The sequence below is a fragment of the Alosa alosa genome, chromosome 11 (genome assembly GCF_017589495.1).
Source record: "Alosa alosa isolate M-15738 ecotype Scorff River chromosome 11, AALO_Geno_1.1, whole genome shotgun sequence".
Lineage (NCBI taxonomy): Eukaryota > Metazoa > Chordata > Actinopteri > Clupeiformes > Clupeidae > Alosa > Alosa alosa.
The window spans coordinates 33,169,477-33,189,698 of record NC_063199.1 but is presented as its reverse complement, the minus strand read 5'-3'; the positions used below and the strand labels follow the sequence as shown (position 1 = coordinate 33,189,698).

The window sequence follows — 20,222 nt, the reverse complement described above, 5'->3', positions numbered from 1 at the left end:
TCTGAGGAATCACAATCCTATCACCAGTCATCAGTATGCCATCCCTGATGCTGATGGAATTTTGCATAGGCTGCATCCCTGATGCTGATGGAATTTTTGTACTGGTGTAGATTGGTGGCGAGACTGCTTCGTCTTCTAGGCCAGCCTTTGTGGTGTATTTCCAGTACCTGTTGCAGTACATTGTCTCTAGATGTGGCTTCCTTCAGCATTGTGAGAGTGTCTGTGTCCAATGCAGCTGTGGCTGCCATTGCGTGGACCACTCTCTCCTCAAACAGATCCTCTTTCGCGTCATCTTTACAGTCAGACACAACAGCACGGGACAGGGTATCAGCAACGTGCATGTCCTTGCCTGAAGTGTAGGTTATCTTCAGATCATAGCGTTGGAGCTGCAATAACATGCGCTGTAGCCGTGCTGGTGCCTTGCTCAGATGCTTCCTGAAAATTACTTCAAGCAGTTTGTGATCTGATTGGACAGACACTGTGTTGCCATAAACATACTGGTGGAAGCGTTTCGTTGCAAAAGCTATTGCCAGCAGCTCTTTCTCTTTCTGAGCATCATTCTTCTCAGATTCTGTAAGTGCTCGTGAAGCATAAGACAGTGGCCTACCTTCCTGAAGCAGACAGGCGCCAAGCCCATCTTTTGATGCATCGCATTGTATGGTAAGTGGCTTGGTCTGATCATAGAACCGGAGCACTGGGGCCTGCATGAAAGCGGATTTAAGCTTGTCCAGTGCAGCATTGTGTTCATGATCCCAGTGCCAAGCAGCATCCTTTCTCAACAACTGCCTGAGTGGGCTGGTTATGATGGCCTCGTTTGGGATATACTGGGAGAGATACCTTGTCATTCCCAGTAACCTCTGCAGCCCTTTCTTGTCCTCAGGCTGTGGCATGTTCTTGATGGCCAACACCTTGGATTCGTTAGGTTTCACACCTTTGGCAGTGACGACATGCCCCATGTATCTGACTGAGTCCACCTTGTACTGAATCTTTTCTTGGTTGAATTTGATAATTCGCTCTTTGTGCAGTGTCCATGACTTTCCGTAGGATAGCGTCATGCTCTTCCTCAGACGCAGCGGCGATTATCATATCGTCTACAATTATATGCACTCCATCGATATTTCCAAATGTCTCACAATTTTTCTGTTGGAAAACCTCGCTGGCAGACTTAATGCCAAAGGGAAGTCTCTTAAAACGAAACCTGCCCCATGGTGTACTGAATGTGCACAACATTGATGACGGCTTGTCAAGTCTCACTTGCCAATATCCATCCTTTTCATCTAAGATGGTGAAAATGGATTTCCCTGACAACCTGTACAGGACCTCCTCTGGGGTGGGTATTGAGAAGTGCTGCCTCTTAATTGCCTCATTCAGATCACGAGGGTCCAGACACACCCTCAGAGACCCGATTTTCTTCTCTGTGATGACAAGGCTATTTACCCACTCTGTGGGCTCTGTCACAGGTTCTATGACTTCTCTGTCAATAAGGTCTTGCAGTGTTGTTTTCAATCTGTCCATGACAGCAATGGGAATTCTTCTACAGCCGTGTACAACTGGGGTCACATCGGGGTCAGTGTGAATGTGATGCACCCCTGGAAACTGGCCCAGGCCACTGAAGACGGACGGATAGGCCTCCACCAACTCCTCTTTCGTGGCTGGTGCCTTCACTGCAATCATCTCCATTCTCTTTACCAGTCGCAGCTTCTCGCATGCTTCTCTGCCTAGGATCGGAGTGGAGGAGTGCTTGGTGACAAAGAACTGTAGATTTGACTTTGTCCTGGCCGTTTCACAGGTGAAACTCACAGTACATTCTGGTTTCAGGCGTGTTCCTCCATAAGCTACGAGAACTACTTGGGTGGGCTTCAGATGATTGGGACCTGGAATCTTCTGAAACATGTTCAGCGGTAGCACATTTGCATCAGCATCAGTGTCCAGTTTAAACTTAACAGTGTTATTTATGTTGGCTGTGGTATACCATGCATTGTCACCCTGCTGAGCCGTGTGGTTTGATCCTACACAGGACATAGTGCCTATGAAAAGAGATTCAACCTCTCTGTCAAGGTCATTCACACCTCTCACAGCGCCTGACTTGTCTTGAGATGAGGTACACACTTTGGCGAAGTGATTTCTTCTGCTACAATTATGGCATATGACGCCAAAAGCTGGGCATTGTCGTGGTTTATGTGTCCCGCCGCAATTCCTGCATGCATTTGGACTGGCTGCTTGTACTTTATCCGGTGGTCTTGACTTTCCGTTTATGTATGCTTTCTTTCTCTCAGAGCTAGCCATCACCTTGCGTAGTGCCTCCACTGATGGTTCTGGCTGCGCTGTTCCCATTACACGCATTTGAGATTTAGCAGCTTCTGCTGCTCTGCAAATATCAACTGCTTTATAAGTCAAGTCCATTTCTCTTAACATTTAGGCAAGCACCTCTTTCATTTGCTGCCCAAACTGCAATTTTAAATATCAAAACTGCTTTATAAGTCAAAACTCCATTTCTCAATATTTTTGAACATTCTCTTCTAACCTTTGCAGCAGACTCAGCATCAGGCAGGTAAACAACAAGTTCATTATAGTCACCTCTTATCAGCTTTTCGTTTTCACTTAAATTGCCGGTGAGCACGAGCGGTGCAGGGGGCTTGAACTGGTCCAAACTCAAACTCAACAGTTTTTACATTTCCACAGCTGGTGAAGTTCGTGGATGAAGAAAACACCACTTCTGACACCATGTTGTGTCCTTATGTTAAGAATAAAACCCTTGGAGTCCAACGTATGGTGAACACTGTGTATGTGACTTTTATTGTCTCCCGAACTCATGCCCTGACACCAGAGCCAGCCTTACATATCAATCCCTGATACAGCCTCTAGGTGCCAACTAATCGATACACAATCTACAGATCATTCCTACAATATACTACAGGGGGTATGTTTTGTGTCTGGGTGGGGGTTCTGAGGTTTGAGGTTGATTAGCTATGGGGAAGAGAATTACAGTTCAGCATCCTGGTGGCTTGTGGAAAGAAGCTGTCTCTGTATCTGCTGGTACAAGTCTACCTTCTACCAGATGGTAGGAGGGTGAAGACACTGTGGCTGGGATGACTGGGGTCAGCAAGAATTCGCTTGGTCTTTCTCCTGCAGCGCTGGCTGTAAAGGTCCTGGATAGTTGGTAACTCCTTGTGATGCGTTGCGCTGACCTGACCACCCTTTGCAGAGCTTTGCGATCATGAGCGGTGCTGTTACCATACCATGCTGTAATGTTGCCGGTCAGGATGCTCTCAATGGTACATGAGCGGTGCTGTTCCCATACCATGCTGTAATGTTGCCGGTCAGGATGCTCTCAATGGTACATGAGCGGTGCTGTTACCATACCATGCTGTGATGTTGCCGGTCAGGATGCTCTCAATGGTACAGTGGTAGAAGTTGGTCAGTATTTCACCGTCCATACCAAACTTCCTCAGCCGCCGAAGAAAGAAGAGTCGCTGTCTTGCTGACTTTGTGACCATACCTATATGGTGTGACCAGCTGAGATCCTCACTGATGTTAATTCCAGGGAATCTGAAGCAGCTGACTCTTTCTACTGCTGTGCGTCCAATATAGATGGGTGTGTGCTCTTCCTGCAGTCTCCTGTAGTCCACAATCAACTCCTTGGTTTTGCTGACGTTGAGCAGCAGGTTGTTGTCCTGTCATCAGGATGTCAGGGTTGCCACCTCTGCTCTGTAAGCAGACTCATCATCGTGATACAGCTGATTATGGTGATGTCATCAGCAACCTTAATGATGGTGTTTGAGGTGTGAGTTGCCATACAGTCATGAGTTAGTCATAAAAGCTAATGGGCAAGGCCTTCAGTGCTAAGGCTGCCATAAAAATGAATAGGCAGATTACTGATTACTTTTTTCCATTGGCCAATGGAATATGGGCCAAACAGTAGTGTGCAAAGGTTCAAATAACTCACCCTGTCACGGTTCAGACAGACGACCAGAGGACCACAATTGCGTCACACCAGAAAGTTTATTAAACTTAAGGGAAAAGGGAAGTAGGGAGTGAGGAAGGCTCCAGGGGTTACTGGGAATAACAGGGATTCCGTCCAATGTGCTGGGTCTGTGTCCCCCCAGTGGCAGCGTCGCCCTATGGCGCCCGGTGGTGGGTGGTCCGGAAGTCCTGGGGGGAACACAGACACAACGGGCGAGGATGAAACAAGGCAGAAGTACAGTTCAATGGAGATCAAATTGTAGTAGTAGCAAGGCAGAAGGCTGGTCAGAGTTACGGGATCGAAGAGTAGTCAGGAGTCGATTACGCAGAAAGCAGGTCTGGTTCTCTGGGGCAGAAGAGTATCAAGATTCAGGCAGGTCGGGGTCACAAAACAAAGAGTGCGCCAGAAGCGAAAGCAAACAGGTTCGGGTGTGAGCTTTGCAGACGATCTGACAAAGGAGAGCTGAAAGACAGGGCTTTAAATACTGGGAGAGGTTAGTGGGTAATGCAGCGCAGCTGGCAGAGTAATTAGAGCAGAGCAGAGCAGGGACTGGTGGAGCTAGTTAGGCTGAGTAGAGAGAGTGGTGAGCAGAGTGGAAGATAGTGGAAACCAATTAAGGTGGTAACCCGGTGGAGTGAGAGGGCTCATGACACACCCGTGTTTTTCAAATGTACATAGATGAGGAGCTCTACCAAAATATCTGGGAAATATCCATTGCCCTGCACAGACTGAGATATTAAAGGCTCAGGACACCATTGAGGGTGTTTTGACTTTATTCTAATATTTTGATATTCTGGATTTTTGATTTCTATGAGATGTACACCACAATCATCAAGATTAGAATAATCAACATTACAACAAAAAAAATGTTTTGAAATATGTCACTTTATACGTAGGTTTAATTAGATTAGATTAGATTCAACTTTGTTGTCATTGTGCAGAGTACAAGTACAAAGACAACGAAATGCAGTTTGCATCTAATCAGAAGTGCAAAAAAAGCAGAAAAGTGCAATGTGATACACAAAGTATAGGCAGGTGGTGCATAGACAGGACAATAAATATAGTGCAGTGTAGACACTAGTATACAGTTAATTTACAGAAGGTGGTTTAGAGTAGTATAAATTAAATATAAATATGTGCAGTGTATTAGCAGTTACCTTAAGAGCAGAATGATATGGCTATGTAATATGCAGTGTATTAACAGAATATAAAATAAGAAAACAGAATAAATGCAGATATTCAGTATGAAAAATAAAGACAGATATGTACAGAATGTACAGCTATGTGCAGTGTGGTAACAGTACCATTATAAGAGTAGTAAGAATAAGTGTATGTGCAGGATGAATAGTATGAAGAGCAGTAGAAAATGGCTATATGTAAGTGTAATTACAGTATGTATATTTGTATATAAATAAATAAATAGATAGAACACTATGGATGGGATAGGGTAGTACAAATGTGGGGGGGGGGGGGTTGGAAGGCCTCCTTGTCCTCAACAGGCACAGGCAAGGAGGCAGCGGGCAGGGGCAGTGAGGGGCTTACAGTAGTCGGTTGGTTGTCACCGGGGTGCAGAGCTAGAGTTCAGTGACAGCCGCAGGAAAGAAGCTTCCTCTGAACCTGCTGGTTCGGGTGCGGAGAGACCTGTAACGCCTCCCAGAGGGGAGTGGGGTGAACAGTCTGTGGCTGGGGTGAGAAGAGTCTTTGATGATGCTGCACGCCTTACGCAAGCATCACTTGCCCTAGAAGGCCCCGATGGAGGGGAGTGAGGAACCGATGATGCGTTGGGCAGTTTTCACCACCCTCTGCAGTGCTTTCCGGTCGTGGGCAGAGCAGTTGCCATACCAAATTGTGACACAGTTGGTGAGGATGCTCTCGATGGTGCAGCGGTAGAAGTTCACCAGGATCTGAGGAGACAGGTGGACTTTCTTTATAGTCTCCTTAGAAAGAAGAGACGTTGGTGAGCCTTCTTGATCAGTGTAGAGCTGTTGATGGTCCAAGAGATGTCCTCAGAGATGTGGACACCCAGAAACTTGAAGCTGGTGACACGTGCCACTTCAGTGCCGTTGATGAGAATGGGGATGTGTGTGCTAGCTTTAGACTTCCTGAAGTCCACAATGAGCTCTTGGTCTTCTTGGTGTTGAGAGCCAGGTTGTTGTCAGTGCACCACAATGTAAGGTGCTGGACCATCTCATCGTTGTTGCTGATGAGACCAATCACCATAGTGTCGTCTGCAAACTTGACAATAGTGTTCCGATGTACAGGTGTGCAGTCGTGGGTGAAGAGGGAGTAAAGGAGAGAGCTCAGCACACATCCCTGTGGAACATCAGGGTGATGGTTGAGGAGGTGTGATTATCTAACCTAACAAACTGAGGTCCATTGGTTAGGAAGTCCAGAATCCAGTTACAGAGAGAAGTATTGATGCCCAGTTCACTGAGTTTGGTGACCAGTTTGGAGGAGATGATGGTGTTGAATGCTGAAGTCAATGAACAGCATTCTCACAATGGGGGTGGCCTGAGTTGCAAACACTCCCCACTCCCCAGACGCTGCTGAAGTGCTAAAGGGAAGTGTTAATGAAGCTAGATTATATGAAAGTGTTTTTGAAACAAACATTTTTTGAGATGCACCTGTACAAGAGGTGTGTTCAAATTCGCAAACATAGGTGAACATTCGCGAACGTTTGCAAACAGGTTTTTGTTTGCCTTGAGTTTTTGGCTAACATTTGCCAACACTCGCAAACAGTCTGAGGAGGTAGTTCTCTGTGAACATACAGTGGAGCTGGACATGAGCTGGACGAAGTGTTACGTGACAATGGAATGTTTACACCAAATCGTTCAAATGTAACTGTTCAGAGAACGTTTGTCACTGTTTGCCAGATTTAAACGCACCTCAGATGATAACCTCTATGTGTAATCTAGTGAAACACAGTAAAGCTGTTCCCTCAGAGAGCCACACCCATCTCTCCCAGGAGTGGCCGCAGCGTTGGGTCGGCCCTAACCCAGTCTTACTTCGCCACACACTGCAGCAGCGTTGGGTCGGCCCTAACCCAGTCTTACTTCGCCACACACTGCAGCAGGCCGGCCACACGTACAGGTAATGATCAAATATCTGGGGTGACCCTTCATAGCAGGATGACAAGATAATAACTGGCGTCTTTTGGATAATTCTGAGTAGAAGAGGGAAAGGCAGAGTGTGCGAGGAAAACATTGTACAAAATGTGTTTTCTACATTATAGGCCTATAAAAGTATGCCATGATTCTAAAAAAAGAAGAAGTAAAACAATACTTAAGATGGCTTGTATATGGTCGCAGATGGTAACTGGCCGACGCAATGGAAAGCTTTTCACAATTGCCTTTATCATTTCCATGTTGTCTCTCTTCCTCAAAGCCAATCTTTAAATATGTTCAATGGTTCTCTTGACAGCTGGGTAAATGATTAATTAACTGCTCTTGGCTAATCAGCCAAAGTGCTGTACCATGAAGACGTATGGCTACTCATACCTGTGCTGTACCATGGAGACGTATGGCTACTCATACCTGTGCTGTACCATGGAGATGTATGGCTACTCATACCTGTGCAAATGAGTTGAGCAGTGCCATGGTGTACCATGGAGACGTATGGCTACTCATACCTGTGCAAATGAGTTGAGCAGTGCCATCGTGTTGCTGTTGTGTTAGTTGGGTGTTCTATCCTCCCTGTAGAACATGCGGCTCTTGTCCAAACACACACTCCTGTACTGGACAAAGTGCAGAAATAGTCATTTTTCATTAGTGTTCATTACTGTTTTGGAATAGCAACTTTTTTTATTCAGTTCATAGCTATCAGATTATGGAAAAAAATCCTCCTCCGTATGCGGACTCAGCCACAAATCCTGATGGGGCTGGACCTCCACAACATCCTGCCCAGCTGGGTGAGCTGCTTCTCAAGGTCTCAAACAATTATGGCCGACGTGTCTCCATGAAGCCTGTTTATGTTGTGGGATGGCCAGTATAGGTTTCCTGTGTTTTTAAACATGATTTGTTGGTAGGTGGTACTACCTTCCCTGAGCTTGCATACCGAGTATGTCCTTACCTCCCTGCTACAGGCCCAGACCAACCTCCACCACCTCAATATGTGGTGAACCAACATGGAATAAACCAATATGGAATAAACCAATATGGAATGAACCCACATGGAATGAACCAATATGGAATGAACCAACCAGCACCAGTGGGTAAGTCCAAAGAGTGTCATTATCCTCTCCAAGCAGTTCCTAACAACACTGTAAACCAAATTATCGATTTGCTAATACATGGTAAATGTATCCAGTCCAGAAAATGATCTGTATGACTGAAATTAGCCCTTTAGTTAGTCCAGCGAAGTGCAATAAATACACGTTGTCCTCACGGGATCAAAAGAGTACTGTTACTCTGTTATAATACTGTTGTCCTTACTGCAGATTTTATGTGTGGCTGTTGCTTTGATGTCTTATCATAGAAAGCACAATAAAGTACAGTATCTCACTCTGGTCTTGAATAATTCAGCCCTGCATCATCGACTGCAGGCTCAAACCGGTGAACTTGCAGCATATCAGATTGGGAGGTGGATTTGTGTTAGCAAGGATGCTAAAACCCCTGGATGCTTAAAACCCCAGGATGCTTGCATTTGCTACTAACACATCTTTACAAGGAGAGCTCTGGCCATTTTCAACATGGTGCCTTGTTCAACAGACCACAGAGTAGTGTTTGGGGCATGCTATCACTCTTCCTCAAAGCCAATCTTGATATATGCAAAGGTTGACAGCTGGGTAAATGATTAATTCTTTTCTCTTTGCTAATTAGCTAAGTAGCATTGAGACAGACATAGCCTACTCATATACCTCTGAAAGTGAATTGAGCAGCAGTGTCATAGTGTTGTTATGTGTTTGCTGGGGTGTGGATTCAAAACATTCTGTCCTAACATTCCACATTCCCACATCAAAATCAAAGCCTGCTGTGTAGGCCTACTAACCTACTGTACTGTAATACATCTAACTAGATATGACTGAGATAAGATATGTCACTCAGTGCTGCACATTCTCTCCACAACAATAAATCACGCTTGCGTGCATGTGAGTGTGTGTGTGTGTTCGCTTGTGCATGTGTGTGCGATGTGCGTGCATCGTGCGCATGAGTGCGTGTATGTGCATGTGAGTGTGTGTGTGCCTACATGTGTGTGCGTATGTCTTTATGTGTGTTTCTGCATGTGTTGGTGTGTGTGTACATGCGTGTTTGTGTGTGTGTGTGTGCGTGCCTGCATGTATGTGTTTATCTGTGTGCTTTTTGTGCACTAGGCGGTCATAGTTAATGATGATACATTGTTATCATATCATACCATATTAGAACCATGAGACAATACATTTCCCAGATATTTTCCAGAGTGATTGTGTTTTCTTTGCAAGAGTGAGGGAAAGCAGGTTGAATGGTTCACTGTTCACACCAAACATGCTTGGACCCTTTTGAATGGGTCACTGTTCACACCAAACATTCTTGGACCCTTTTGGGCCAGACAGACTCAGATGGGGTCCAGCATTTTTGGCGTAAAAATGACCAGGAGGCACTGGTAGAGGTGGAAGAGATGTTAGCTTGATTGCCCCATCCCTCTACCCCTCCTTCTCTTTATCTCCCATCCTTCTATCCCTCCATCCCTCTATGTGAAGTGTGAAAAGGAGTTACACATACACAGTTCATTTTTATATTTACATAAAAGGAGAAACTTATTTTGAACTTGTACAAGTCAGGTTTCTGTTGGTATTTATTTGTGTTTTGCGTTTTTGAGCAGTATTAGTGGTACAACCAAGTTTGACTGATGTCCCTGGTCGGATTGAGTGTCCTCACTGCAAGTCCCACATTGTGACTGAAACCAGACACGTAAATGGTGTTTTGACCTGGTTCCTATGTGGTGGCCTCTTCATGATCTTGTAAGTTCTCACTTGGGCTTTTTGAAACTCCATTTGAAATTGTCTTTTTACTGTGTAGGTTGGTTGGGTTGGTATCTAATTATATCACCATTTTTGCCAGCATATTTATTTTCATTTGTTATTAACATGGATTCTTTTGTTTGTATTGTAACTCTTATCATTATTCTATTAGTTTATTAGTTTAAATCAACAACAACAGCAACAATCGTCAAACAGCCAACAGACACACTCTTCATCCAATCATCCTTGCTGAGAGGATACAAAGATGGTAATTTAATATTTCTCTTTCAGTTGTTGGCCATGTTCTTGCATTCCGCTCTGTGTGGACTCCTGTAAGGATGTGGAGCACATTTGCCCAGAGTGCCACCTGGTAGTGCACCGCTACAGACGCTTGTGAAAACCCTGCCTGGTAGTGCACCGCTACAAACGCTTCACCAACAAATCATTACCATGCACATAAAACAAAACATTCTAATCCACTGAAAATGGAAGGCACTTATCTAATTCTGTCTGTATGTTTTGCATGCAATTATGCTCAAAACTGAATTGAAAAACGTAATGTAGTTGCAGCAGTGTAAAGAAAGAGCTTCTCATCGGCTTATGACATTTTCCACATCTCCACAATCCAGTTTCCAGGTGGCTAATGTTCATTTGTAAGACATTGGATCTGGTGCTGGGAGCTGTGACCTCAAACAGTTACAGACAAGGAGTCTGGTGGTCGACCAATTCCACCATGGATTGTGTCGTTTAGAGTGCGCAAGGCCTTACTCGGGGCACACATGACTACATTCCAAGATCACTGCTCCGAGGCTTATCATCCACTCTGGGGACGCGGATACAATGTGGACAGGAGAGCGAATCGTAACAAAAGTGTGTCAGATACAAACCTATCTGACATAGTGTGGATATAATCAGACATAGTGTGGATATAATCTGACATAGTGTGGATATAATCTAACATAGTGTGGATATAATCTGACATAATCTGACATAGTGTGGATATAATCTGACATAGTGTGGATATAATAACATAGTGTGGATATAATCTGACATAGTGTGGATATAATCTGACATAGTGGGATATAATCTGACATAGTGTGGATATAATCTGACATAGTGTGGATATAATCTGACATAGTGGGATATAATCTGACATAGTGTGGATATAATCTGACATAGTGTGGATATAATCTAACATAGTGTGGATATAATCTGACATAATCTGACATAGTGTGGATATAATCTGACATAGTGGGATATAATCTGACATAGTGTGGATATAATCTAACATAGTGTGGATATAATCTGACATAATCTGACATAGTGTGGATATAATCTGACATAGTGTGTATATAATCCGACATTCTTGCTTTTCTAGTCGCATTGTGGTACTCTAGAAGAACACACATTTCAAGGGGTGCTGTTTTGATATTCTATTCAGCTCATAGTCTGCATGTCATACTCATAATTATGTTGAATTATGTTCCACAAACACTGTTAAAACAATTGAAAAATAAAGACATCTTGTTCTTGTTGTCTATGATATAAATTTAGAGCTGTGATAAATCTGGTGTGATTATCACATGGTCAGTATGACCTAAACTGCAGTGGTCATTTCAAGCCTGAAGAGGGCGTGTGTACTCAACATCACCAAACTGGCTTTTGAAAGAGCATACAGCATTGCTGTAACATCTTCAGAGTAAAGATAGATTGGTGTAGTAGCAAGTGGCTGACAAAGTAGCACAACAAACAAAGGAAGGCTAGGAAGGACTGATTGAGAGGATTAGGGCTGCATCAGTCAGTAGTGCCGCTGTAGCAGGCAGCTCACTGCATTGGGATTAGTGTGTGCTTCACCTCACTGTTCAACACACTGTTGTGTGTTCACTGTGTGCTGAGTGTGTCCATGTTCTGATAGACTAATATCCTATATAAATAATATATAACAAACCTAATATACATGTTCTGATAGACTAATATCCTATATAAATGATATATAATAAACCTAATAGGCATGTTCTGATAGACTACCTAATAGCAAAACTATTTTGTGAAAAATACCGGTTATGGCTAAATGGCTGTTATGTTATGTACTGTATGTGTATGAAACACATCATCCCAGAATGTGTCCAAAACTGACACCACCTCTCACAACTTTTACTTCAAACTTTACAAATCTGATATTTTTCCATACATACATCATTATATGTATTTAGAATTTTTTTGTTATATTAAATGTAATATACTAAAATATAATGAAAACACATGATGCCTTACATGTTACAGACAGTGACTAAGAATAAAATCACCAGTGATTGGCTCTGTTTCATAGCAGCCGTCCAATGAAAGAGGCTGACAGCTGAAGAGTTTGAGGTGGTTTCTGCAGGGGACCAATCATAAGCTGAGGAAAGACATGAAGACATAGAAAATTAAAGTGGTATTAAAGTAGTACCTCCACTCTGTCTTTATGCAATAATTATGCAATAATTAATATGCCTTTTACACATGGTAAACAAGAGAAAAACAATTCCACATACTTTTGACTACATCTCTCGCTGCATTACCTGTAACAAAAGTAGACATTTAAATTGTGCCAGAAGTAATAAAAACACACAGGCCTGTAAGTGCAAGTTGCTGTACAGAAGTAATAAAAACACACAGGCCTGTAAGTGCAAGTTGCTGTACAGAAGTAATAAAAGCACAGGCCTGTAAGTGCAAGTTGCTGTACAGAAGTAATAAACACACACAAAAACAGAAGTAATAAAACACACAGGCCTGCCTGTGCACAGAAGTAATAAAAACACACAGGCCTGTAAGTGCAAGTTGCTGTACATGTCTACATCCCAAATTGGTGAGTCGGAGAAATTTTAAGAATTTTTAACACAGAATTACAGAAAGCATGTCATGAAAACCAGGGGCGGACTGGGACCAAAAATCGGCCCTGGCATATTTGGCCCAAGTGGCCCTCAAATCGGTCGGGCACACCTAATTAAATACAAAATCTTTGCATTACCCTTAAATATGCCTATATTTTCAACTGCACTGAAAGTGATGTAGGCCTCATTGGCTATCACACACATGATCTCCATATTCAAGTAGGCTATACAAGCAATTATTAAAGAGTTTCTGCTTGAATTCAAAGTATCATTTCAAATTATTCAATAGGCTACATTTAAACTATAAAATGCTCAACTGACAGCAGCACCAAACAGTTACTGAAGCCTATGTGTAAGGAGCTACATTTCTTGATTGTCGTAGACATTAATCACTAGGGCAACTGAAATAAACAGGGCTGTTATTTTATTTTGTATTTTAAATATTTTATTCCTGTAGGCTACTAATTATCTTTAATGTCTTCCAGTAGCCTATCGTATAGGTCACTGTTATAGCTTAGTTGGCTTGTGCATGAATATGACTTGATGTTTTGTAGCCCTTCCGTCAGTCTACAGTCTTTTAGCCCATCTTTACCATGATAATTAACCCTTCCAAGATAGAACTCTTTCGACGCTCTACTTAAAGAGACCAACCACCACTCATGCCATCGATGTTGAATTTTGGGCGTCTGACGGAAACTGATCAATCTGACCAACAATTAATATCGATTTGACACTCTTTTGCTGTCCGGGTTTGCAAATAATTAATTTAGAACATTTAAGTTGCGCTATTTGTTATTATAATCACAGCACGGCCTTACTATGTTGTCATTACCATATCATTACATTATCGCAATTAATGAGTCATCATAATCATCATCGTCAGCATGGCATGTCACACTTAGCCTACCTGCTCCACCACTGAGTTCTTATATCATAGCCTCAACTAGGCTCCACCACCTGCTCACTGTCCCTCTGCTCTGTATGCTTGCTTACATCCTCGTTCAAACTCAACGAACTTCAACATGTTGCTGACATATGCTAGCCTACTTGCAATATTGTATTTTTGTAGCTTCTACATTGGTGTTACTTTTGCACTATTGTCACTACTGGCACCCACCGCAATTTCGTGTAGGCAACTTCGATTAACTTTTGATGCACTCACAGAATCCTGGCTCTGAGCCAAAATGCGAGGGGTGGGGCCTGACGTGAGCTGTTATTGGATCAGTCGAGTGTCAATATGGAAATGTAACCAATGAGCCGCTGATTGTGCTTCCTTTGGGCCGATCGTTGGCCAAAATTATTTAATTATATAGCCTATTCTATCGGCCCAAAAGGTGCGTCGGCCCACCGGGAAAATGCCCGGTATGCCAGATGGCCAGTCTGCCCATGATGAAAACCCATAAACACATGTCAAATTTGCTTACAACTCAAAAGTGCACTAAAAAATTGGTATAATCTGAATTTAGCCTCTCTCTTGCTCACTCTGTATGAGTAAGTGTGTGAGTGTGTGCGTACATGTGTCACAAGGTCGGTTCGTTCGCCGCTCACGGGCCTCGAACCCGCCACCTTGACACACACACCGGCATGGGAGACGAACGCTCTAACCACTGAGTGGTTAGAAGCGTTCTTAAAGGTTAGGGCTGTGAGGATTTACACGGGCGACTAGCATGCTAGCTCAGTCTGCCTCCGTTACACGTGTGTGTGTTTCTTACTGCAGAGTTGGGATTCACAGTGATCTCCCTCAGGGCAGTCAGCACATGATGGTCCTTCGCTGTAAGGGATGACTCCTCCCACATTCCCACTGTAAGCAACAGAGCCCAGCAGTCAACCTCAGTTCCCCAACAGAGCCCAGCAGTCAACCTCAGTTCCCTAACAGAGCCCAGTCAACCTCAGTTCCCCAACAGAGCCCAGCAGTCAACCTCAGTTCCCCAACAGAGCCCAGTCAACCTCAGTTCCCCAACAGAGCCCAGCAGTCAACCTCAGTTCCCCAACAGAGCCCAGTCAACCTCAGTTCCCCAACAGAGCCCAGTCACCCAGTTAACCTCAGTTCCCCAACAGAGCCCAGCAGTCAACCTCAGTTCCCCAACAGAGCCCAGTCAACCTCAGTTCCCCAACAGAGCCCAGTCACCCAGTCACCCTCAGTTCCCCAGCAGAGCCCAGTCACATTCAAACCTTTCATTACATTCCCCCACGCGATCCATGAGTTAAACAGTGTATCAGACCTTAGAAAAGAAAAGATATCCGCATAATGTTTTGACCACTCAGGTCTTCGTCAGGAATGTCGGATATCTTTTCTTTTTCCAAACAGTGTATTAATCATGAATCATCAACTCTTAAGAGATAATGTGTCCATATGTGCTTACTTACATTTGTATCATATTTTCCCATTGTCAGGCATGAAATATGCCATTTACCCTTTAAAACATAGGCTATAAAGGCATGAAATATGCCATTTACCCTTTAAAACATAGCCTATATAAAGGCATGAAATATGCCATTAAACCTTTAAAACATAGCCTATATAAAGGCATGAAATATGCCATTAACCCTTTAAAACATAGCCTAAAGGCATGAAATATGCCATTAACCCTTTAAAACATAGGCTATATAAAGGCATAAAATATGCCATTAACCCTTTAAAACATAGGCTATATAAAGGTATGAAATATGCCATTAACCCTTTAAAACATAGGCTATATAAAGGTATGAAATATGCCATTAACCCTTTAAAACATAGGCTATATAAAGGTATGAAATATGCCATTAACCCTTTAAAACATAGGCTATATAAAGGTATGAAATATGCCATTAACCCTTTAAAACATAGGCTATATGTTGAGCTGGGAGGAACATACCCGTCTCCATAGTTGCACACAAATATGGCTGCCTTAGGACTGTCACTGAAGCCATGGATGCCCCCTGTACAGTGGTGTACTGCACAGCCCACCTTATAGCTCTTAGCCCACATCAACTGCAAGAGACAGAATAAGGAAGGAGAGAGAGGCAGAGGCAGGAAGGGATAGAGAGAGAGAGAGAGAGAAAGAGCGAGGAGAAAGCAAAGGGAGACAATAGACATAGATAGATAGATAGATAGATAGATAGATAGATAGATAGACTTTATTGTCTGTCCCAAACAGTGACAGAGCTTCTCTTCTGACTTAAGGCTCAGAATCACATTTAAAACATGCAAACACATAAAGGGACTGACTGTGCAACTGACTGTGCTGCGTCTATATTGTTCAGGATGGTTATTGTAGAGGGGATGAAAGATTTCTTGTAGATGTTGATGTAGATATACACAACTTCATGTACACACATGGGATGTGAAACTCATTCAGATTCAGTGTAGGAACTGAGACGTGTTAGTGTGTGTGTGTGTGTGTGTGTGCGCGTGTGTGTGTGTGTGTGTTCGTGTGAGAAAGCTGGGCTGAGAAACTCACCTGGGTGTAATGGCCGCATGTTTTACTGCATGTGTTGGTCTGCAGGGTGTAGTATTGTCTCTCGTCTTTCCATGAGTTCAGGGCCTTTTCCACAGAGAACTTATTCACTGGCAACCCCACCCAGATGTTCTCCCCTACTCGGCCAAATACAGGGTGCAGCTTCCTAGCCTGCTTCAGCAAAGGATTATGGGATGCCTGACACATCTTGGCCCAAGCGTTGGCACTTTTGGCTAAGGCCTCATCCCACGTCTGGGAAAACAAAAACGGGGGGAAACCAAAAGAGATAAACTAGTCAAAGTCAAACAGGAGACAGATTACATTGTTACGTTAAGAATAAAAAAAAAACATTTCCTGTTATGACTTCTAAACCACCAGAAAGATACAGTATGATCTACTTGACAATACCTGACAATAGCTGGCCAACATGCAACCTCAATTCTGAAAAAGTTGGGATGCTGTGTAAAATGTAATAAAACAGAATGGTATGAATTACAAATCATGTTACCCCTCTATTTAATTGAGACAACATAACAACTGTTGAAGGAGAAAAAATATAGTGTTTTTTGGAAAATATAAGTTTTTTTATCATTTTGAATTTGATGCCAGCAACACCTCTCAAAAAAGTTGGGACAGGGGCATTTTTGCCAATGTGTTGCTCCACCTCATAATTGAACAACGTCCTGTAAATGAGAACTGAGAAGACCAGCTGCTAGAGTTGGGAAAGACGTTGAGAATTAAATGTCAACCCATTTTAGCATGTTTTAGGATTTCTATTGTTCAACAGTCTTCTTAACCATAATGCACCCAGAGTGACAAGTCTTAGCTCCTATAGCACCTTCTATTATGAAGCCATATTCATAATATGTGCAGAATGTAGTTTGGCATTGTTCTCCTGAAATATTCAAGGTCTTCCCTGAAAAATACATGTTCTGGATATGCTGCTCAAAACCTGTGTACATCATTCAGAATTATTAGAGCCTTGCCAGATGTGAAAGATGTCCATACTACTAATGGACTTCATTACAGATGCTGAGTTTTGAAATGAGCAACAAGTTGGACAGTTGGATAGTCCCTCTCCTCCTTCGCCCAGGAGTCCATGATTTCCAAAAGGAATCACACATTTTGATTGGTCCAACCACAAGACTCTTTCCCACATTCCATTTTAAACAAGCTAAGGCCCAGATAAGACGGTGGCATTTCTGTATCATGTTTAAATACATTTTTTTTCTTTTGCATGGTACAGTTTACACTAGCATTTGTGAATGGGGCATCCAACTACTCATAGACAAAGGATATTGGAGGTATTACTGAGTCCATACAAGGATTTTCTTTACAGAAACAGGTCTGGTTTTAATGCAGTGCCATCTGAGGTCCCAAAGACCACAGCCATCCCTTGCATTTCTGCCCGGTCTCTTGTTTATAAGGATCTCTCTGGATTCTCTGCATATTTTAATGACATTATGTACTGCAGTAGTCTGGGAATACCCATACAACCTTTCAGCAAATTTGTGATTTCCTTAGGTCAGTCTGGCCAAAAGGCCATTGAAGCCCATTTCCAATTGTCTCTAAAACACAGGCACGCAAATACAATCGCTAATCCGGCATGGGCGTGTATTTCTTTGGAAATGAGTAAACAACTGGATTTAAAACCTTATAGTTTACAAGATTGCTACAGTTTTGAAATGATTTGGTAAGAGTTTAATGTACCAATTTAAGTTTAATTTTACTGCTACGAAATGTTCCTCCTTTAGTTGTATTTATCATTAACTGTTCCAGTCATTTGTTGCCCCCGTCCCAACTTTTGGAGACCTGTTGCTGGCATCAAATTCAAAATGTGCTCATATTGTCCATGAAATAGTCACATTTGTCATTTTAAACATTTGATGTGCATGTTGTTTCCTTTTTGCAGCTAAACATGGGTTTACGAGATTTGTATATTATCACATTCTCTTTTTATTTGTATTTTACACAACGTCCCAACTTTTTTGCAATTGGGGTTGTAAAGTTCAGGTAAGATCATACGGTTCAGGTAAGATCATTTAAGATATTTCACATCAAGAATAGCAGAATGGAAAGTTTCAGTGAAACTCTTTGATGCATTTTTTCTGTGATGTAAGAGTCCAGGAGAGCCCTTCAGGAAATCCCACCCAGGCAAAAAATAGCATCCCTCTCTCACCAAGTAAGCTCTCCCAGTGAAATGCATAGGTACAACAATGGGCCAAAAAAAATCTATTCAAAGGGTGAAAGTTTCCATTCAAAATCTAATAATAATCTCAATAGACAGACTCAATAAGGAAATGTTAAAGGTCCTCTTATCATCCTGACACACCCGATACTTCATGCCCCACTATCGCTGTCATAACCCACAGGAAATTACCAAATCAAAATAGACTGGATTTATTCATTTTATGAGATTTGTCAGTGAATTATTACTTTCAGTTGCTTAATACTTATATATGAATACAACCAGACTAAACACACACACACACAGACACACACACATACTTCGTACTGCAAAGATATCTTACATCAGATAACATGTCAAGTTGTAAACACAAGCAGAAAGAAAAATAAACAAACATACACAGAGACAGACATAGAAGGGAAAAGAACAGAATGTCCCCTCTTGAGAATTACTATCTGTCCCATTAGCAAAAGAGAAAAAAACCTCAAAACACTTTACGCATCAGAACGAAACTTAAAGAAACAAAACAAAACATACAGAAGTCCAAAAATCATAACATACAGAGGTGTTAAACCCAGAGGTGTTAAACCCAGGCTAAAGGGGAGAGGTGCGAGAGCAAATACACAGATGCAGAGCAGAGCGGAGTGTGTCTTACCATGCGCAGCATGTTTTTGGCCGAGGGCTGCGCTTGCGAGCGATGAGTGTTGTGGAATTTCACACAGTCCTGGATGAACTGGGGGTCGGTGATGCCGGGCAGCCCTCCTGAGGAGGCAAGGAGGAGACGAGCTGAGAGGGACACGAGCAGAGCAGGACACAGAACACCCATGGCTACTGAGAATCAGATCAACACTGATACACCTCCACCCGAGAGTACTACTACTGACCCATGCATCACACACACACACACCCCTAGGCACACATGCCACTGCCACAGGTCCACCCATCAGTAACACACACATGCACACACAAATACTCTCTTTCTCTCTCTCTCTCTTACACACACACACACACACACACACAGACACAGTCTCACTCTCTTTTTCACTCTGTTTCTGGTAAGTGTGTGTGAAATGACCTGGGAAATATTACATTTAAGAAAGAAGTGAAACAAGTAGCTAGCCTGTGAAGGCTAGGCCTACAGCCTAATGTCATGGATTCTATGTGTAATATAAGTCATTCATGTTGTCTTCATGTGTGTAATTAAACAACTTACAGTAACTGCACTTATTGCAGTGTTATCCTCAGGCCACTGAAATCTGGTACTTTATGCCCTTTATCCTGCAATCTTCCAGCTTCTTTGCTCTCAATGAGTCAATGTGGCTGCAGTCATTTTTTTCCCTAATTGACCTGTCGCTAAGCTCCGCCCCCCATTGTTACCGTGTGAAAACTCGGACAAACAAACCAGACTTGTACGGTGTTCATTTTAGGACATCCTCAGACTCAGGTGTCAGACTCAGAAAAACATTGGTCATCTTCAGACAAAACTGCCTCAGCGTCAGAAAAACCAGACTCAGATGTCAGACTCGGAAAAACCTCTGTCATCTTCAGACAAAACTGCCTCAGCTTCAGAAAAACCTCTGTCATCCTCAGATAAAACTGCTTCAAACCAAACTGCCTCAGAAAAACATCTCTAAGGAATCAGGTCTCAGAAAAAATGCTGTCAGAAAAAGTGACAAAAGCATTGTCTGCTAAGTTTGAAATTCTGAAAACACACTTTTGCAAATAAATAAATAAACATGATAGGCTATCAAGGGCTAGGCCTACATTTGACACATTCAAAACATGAACACTGAACTAACATCTTAGGCCCTACAACAAAATTATT

General features: G+C 42.7%; 2 protein-coding genes and 1 long non-coding RNA gene across 5 annotated transcripts in view; 1 reads left to right on the top strand and 2 right to left on the bottom strand.

Moving 5' to 3' along the window:
* si:dkey-30c15.17 (crystal protein) overlaps positions 1-7,837 on the bottom strand; it is a 29,161-nt gene extending 21,324 nt beyond the window's left edge. The window contains exon 1 of the mRNA XM_048256439.1: positions 7,593-7,837. The gene's annotated coding sequence lies outside the window, so the exon portion shown is untranslated. The remainder of the gene's footprint in view (positions 1-7,592) is intronic.
* On the top strand, positions 6,486-10,910 carry LOC125303001. 2 transcript variants are annotated; one of them, XR_007195000.1, is made up of 5 exons: positions 6,486-7,054; positions 7,773-7,871; positions 8,046-8,174; positions 9,761-9,899; positions 10,191-10,910. It is a non-coding gene; the product is annotated as an uncharacterized LOC125303001 (long non-coding RNA). The 2 variants fall into 2 exon arrangements; XR_007194999.1 differs by lacking the exon at positions 7,773-7,871.
* A 411-nt stretch (positions 10,911-11,321) lies between these two features.
* Positions 11,322-19,689, bottom strand: glipr1b (GLI pathogenesis-related 1b). 2 transcript variants are annotated; one of them, XM_048256441.1, is made up of 7 exons: positions 19,611-19,689; positions 19,053-19,159; positions 16,213-16,461; positions 15,628-15,743; positions 14,485-14,573; positions 12,434-12,460; positions 11,322-12,297 (listed from the first exon to the last, which is right to left on the bottom strand). In XM_048256441.1, exons 2-7 carry the CDS (start codon positions 19,062-19,064, stop codon positions 12,170-12,172), a joined length of 621 nt encoding a protein of 206 aa, XP_048112398.1. In that variant the 5' UTR covers positions 19,065-19,159; positions 19,611-19,689; the 3' UTR covers positions 11,322-12,169. The 2 variants fall into 2 exon arrangements, with proteins under 2 accessions (XP_048112398.1, XP_048112397.1); XM_048256440.1 differs by lacking the exon at positions 19,611-19,689 and having other exon boundaries at positions 19,053-19,298.
* Between the last annotated feature and the right edge of the window lie 533 nt (positions 19,690-20,222).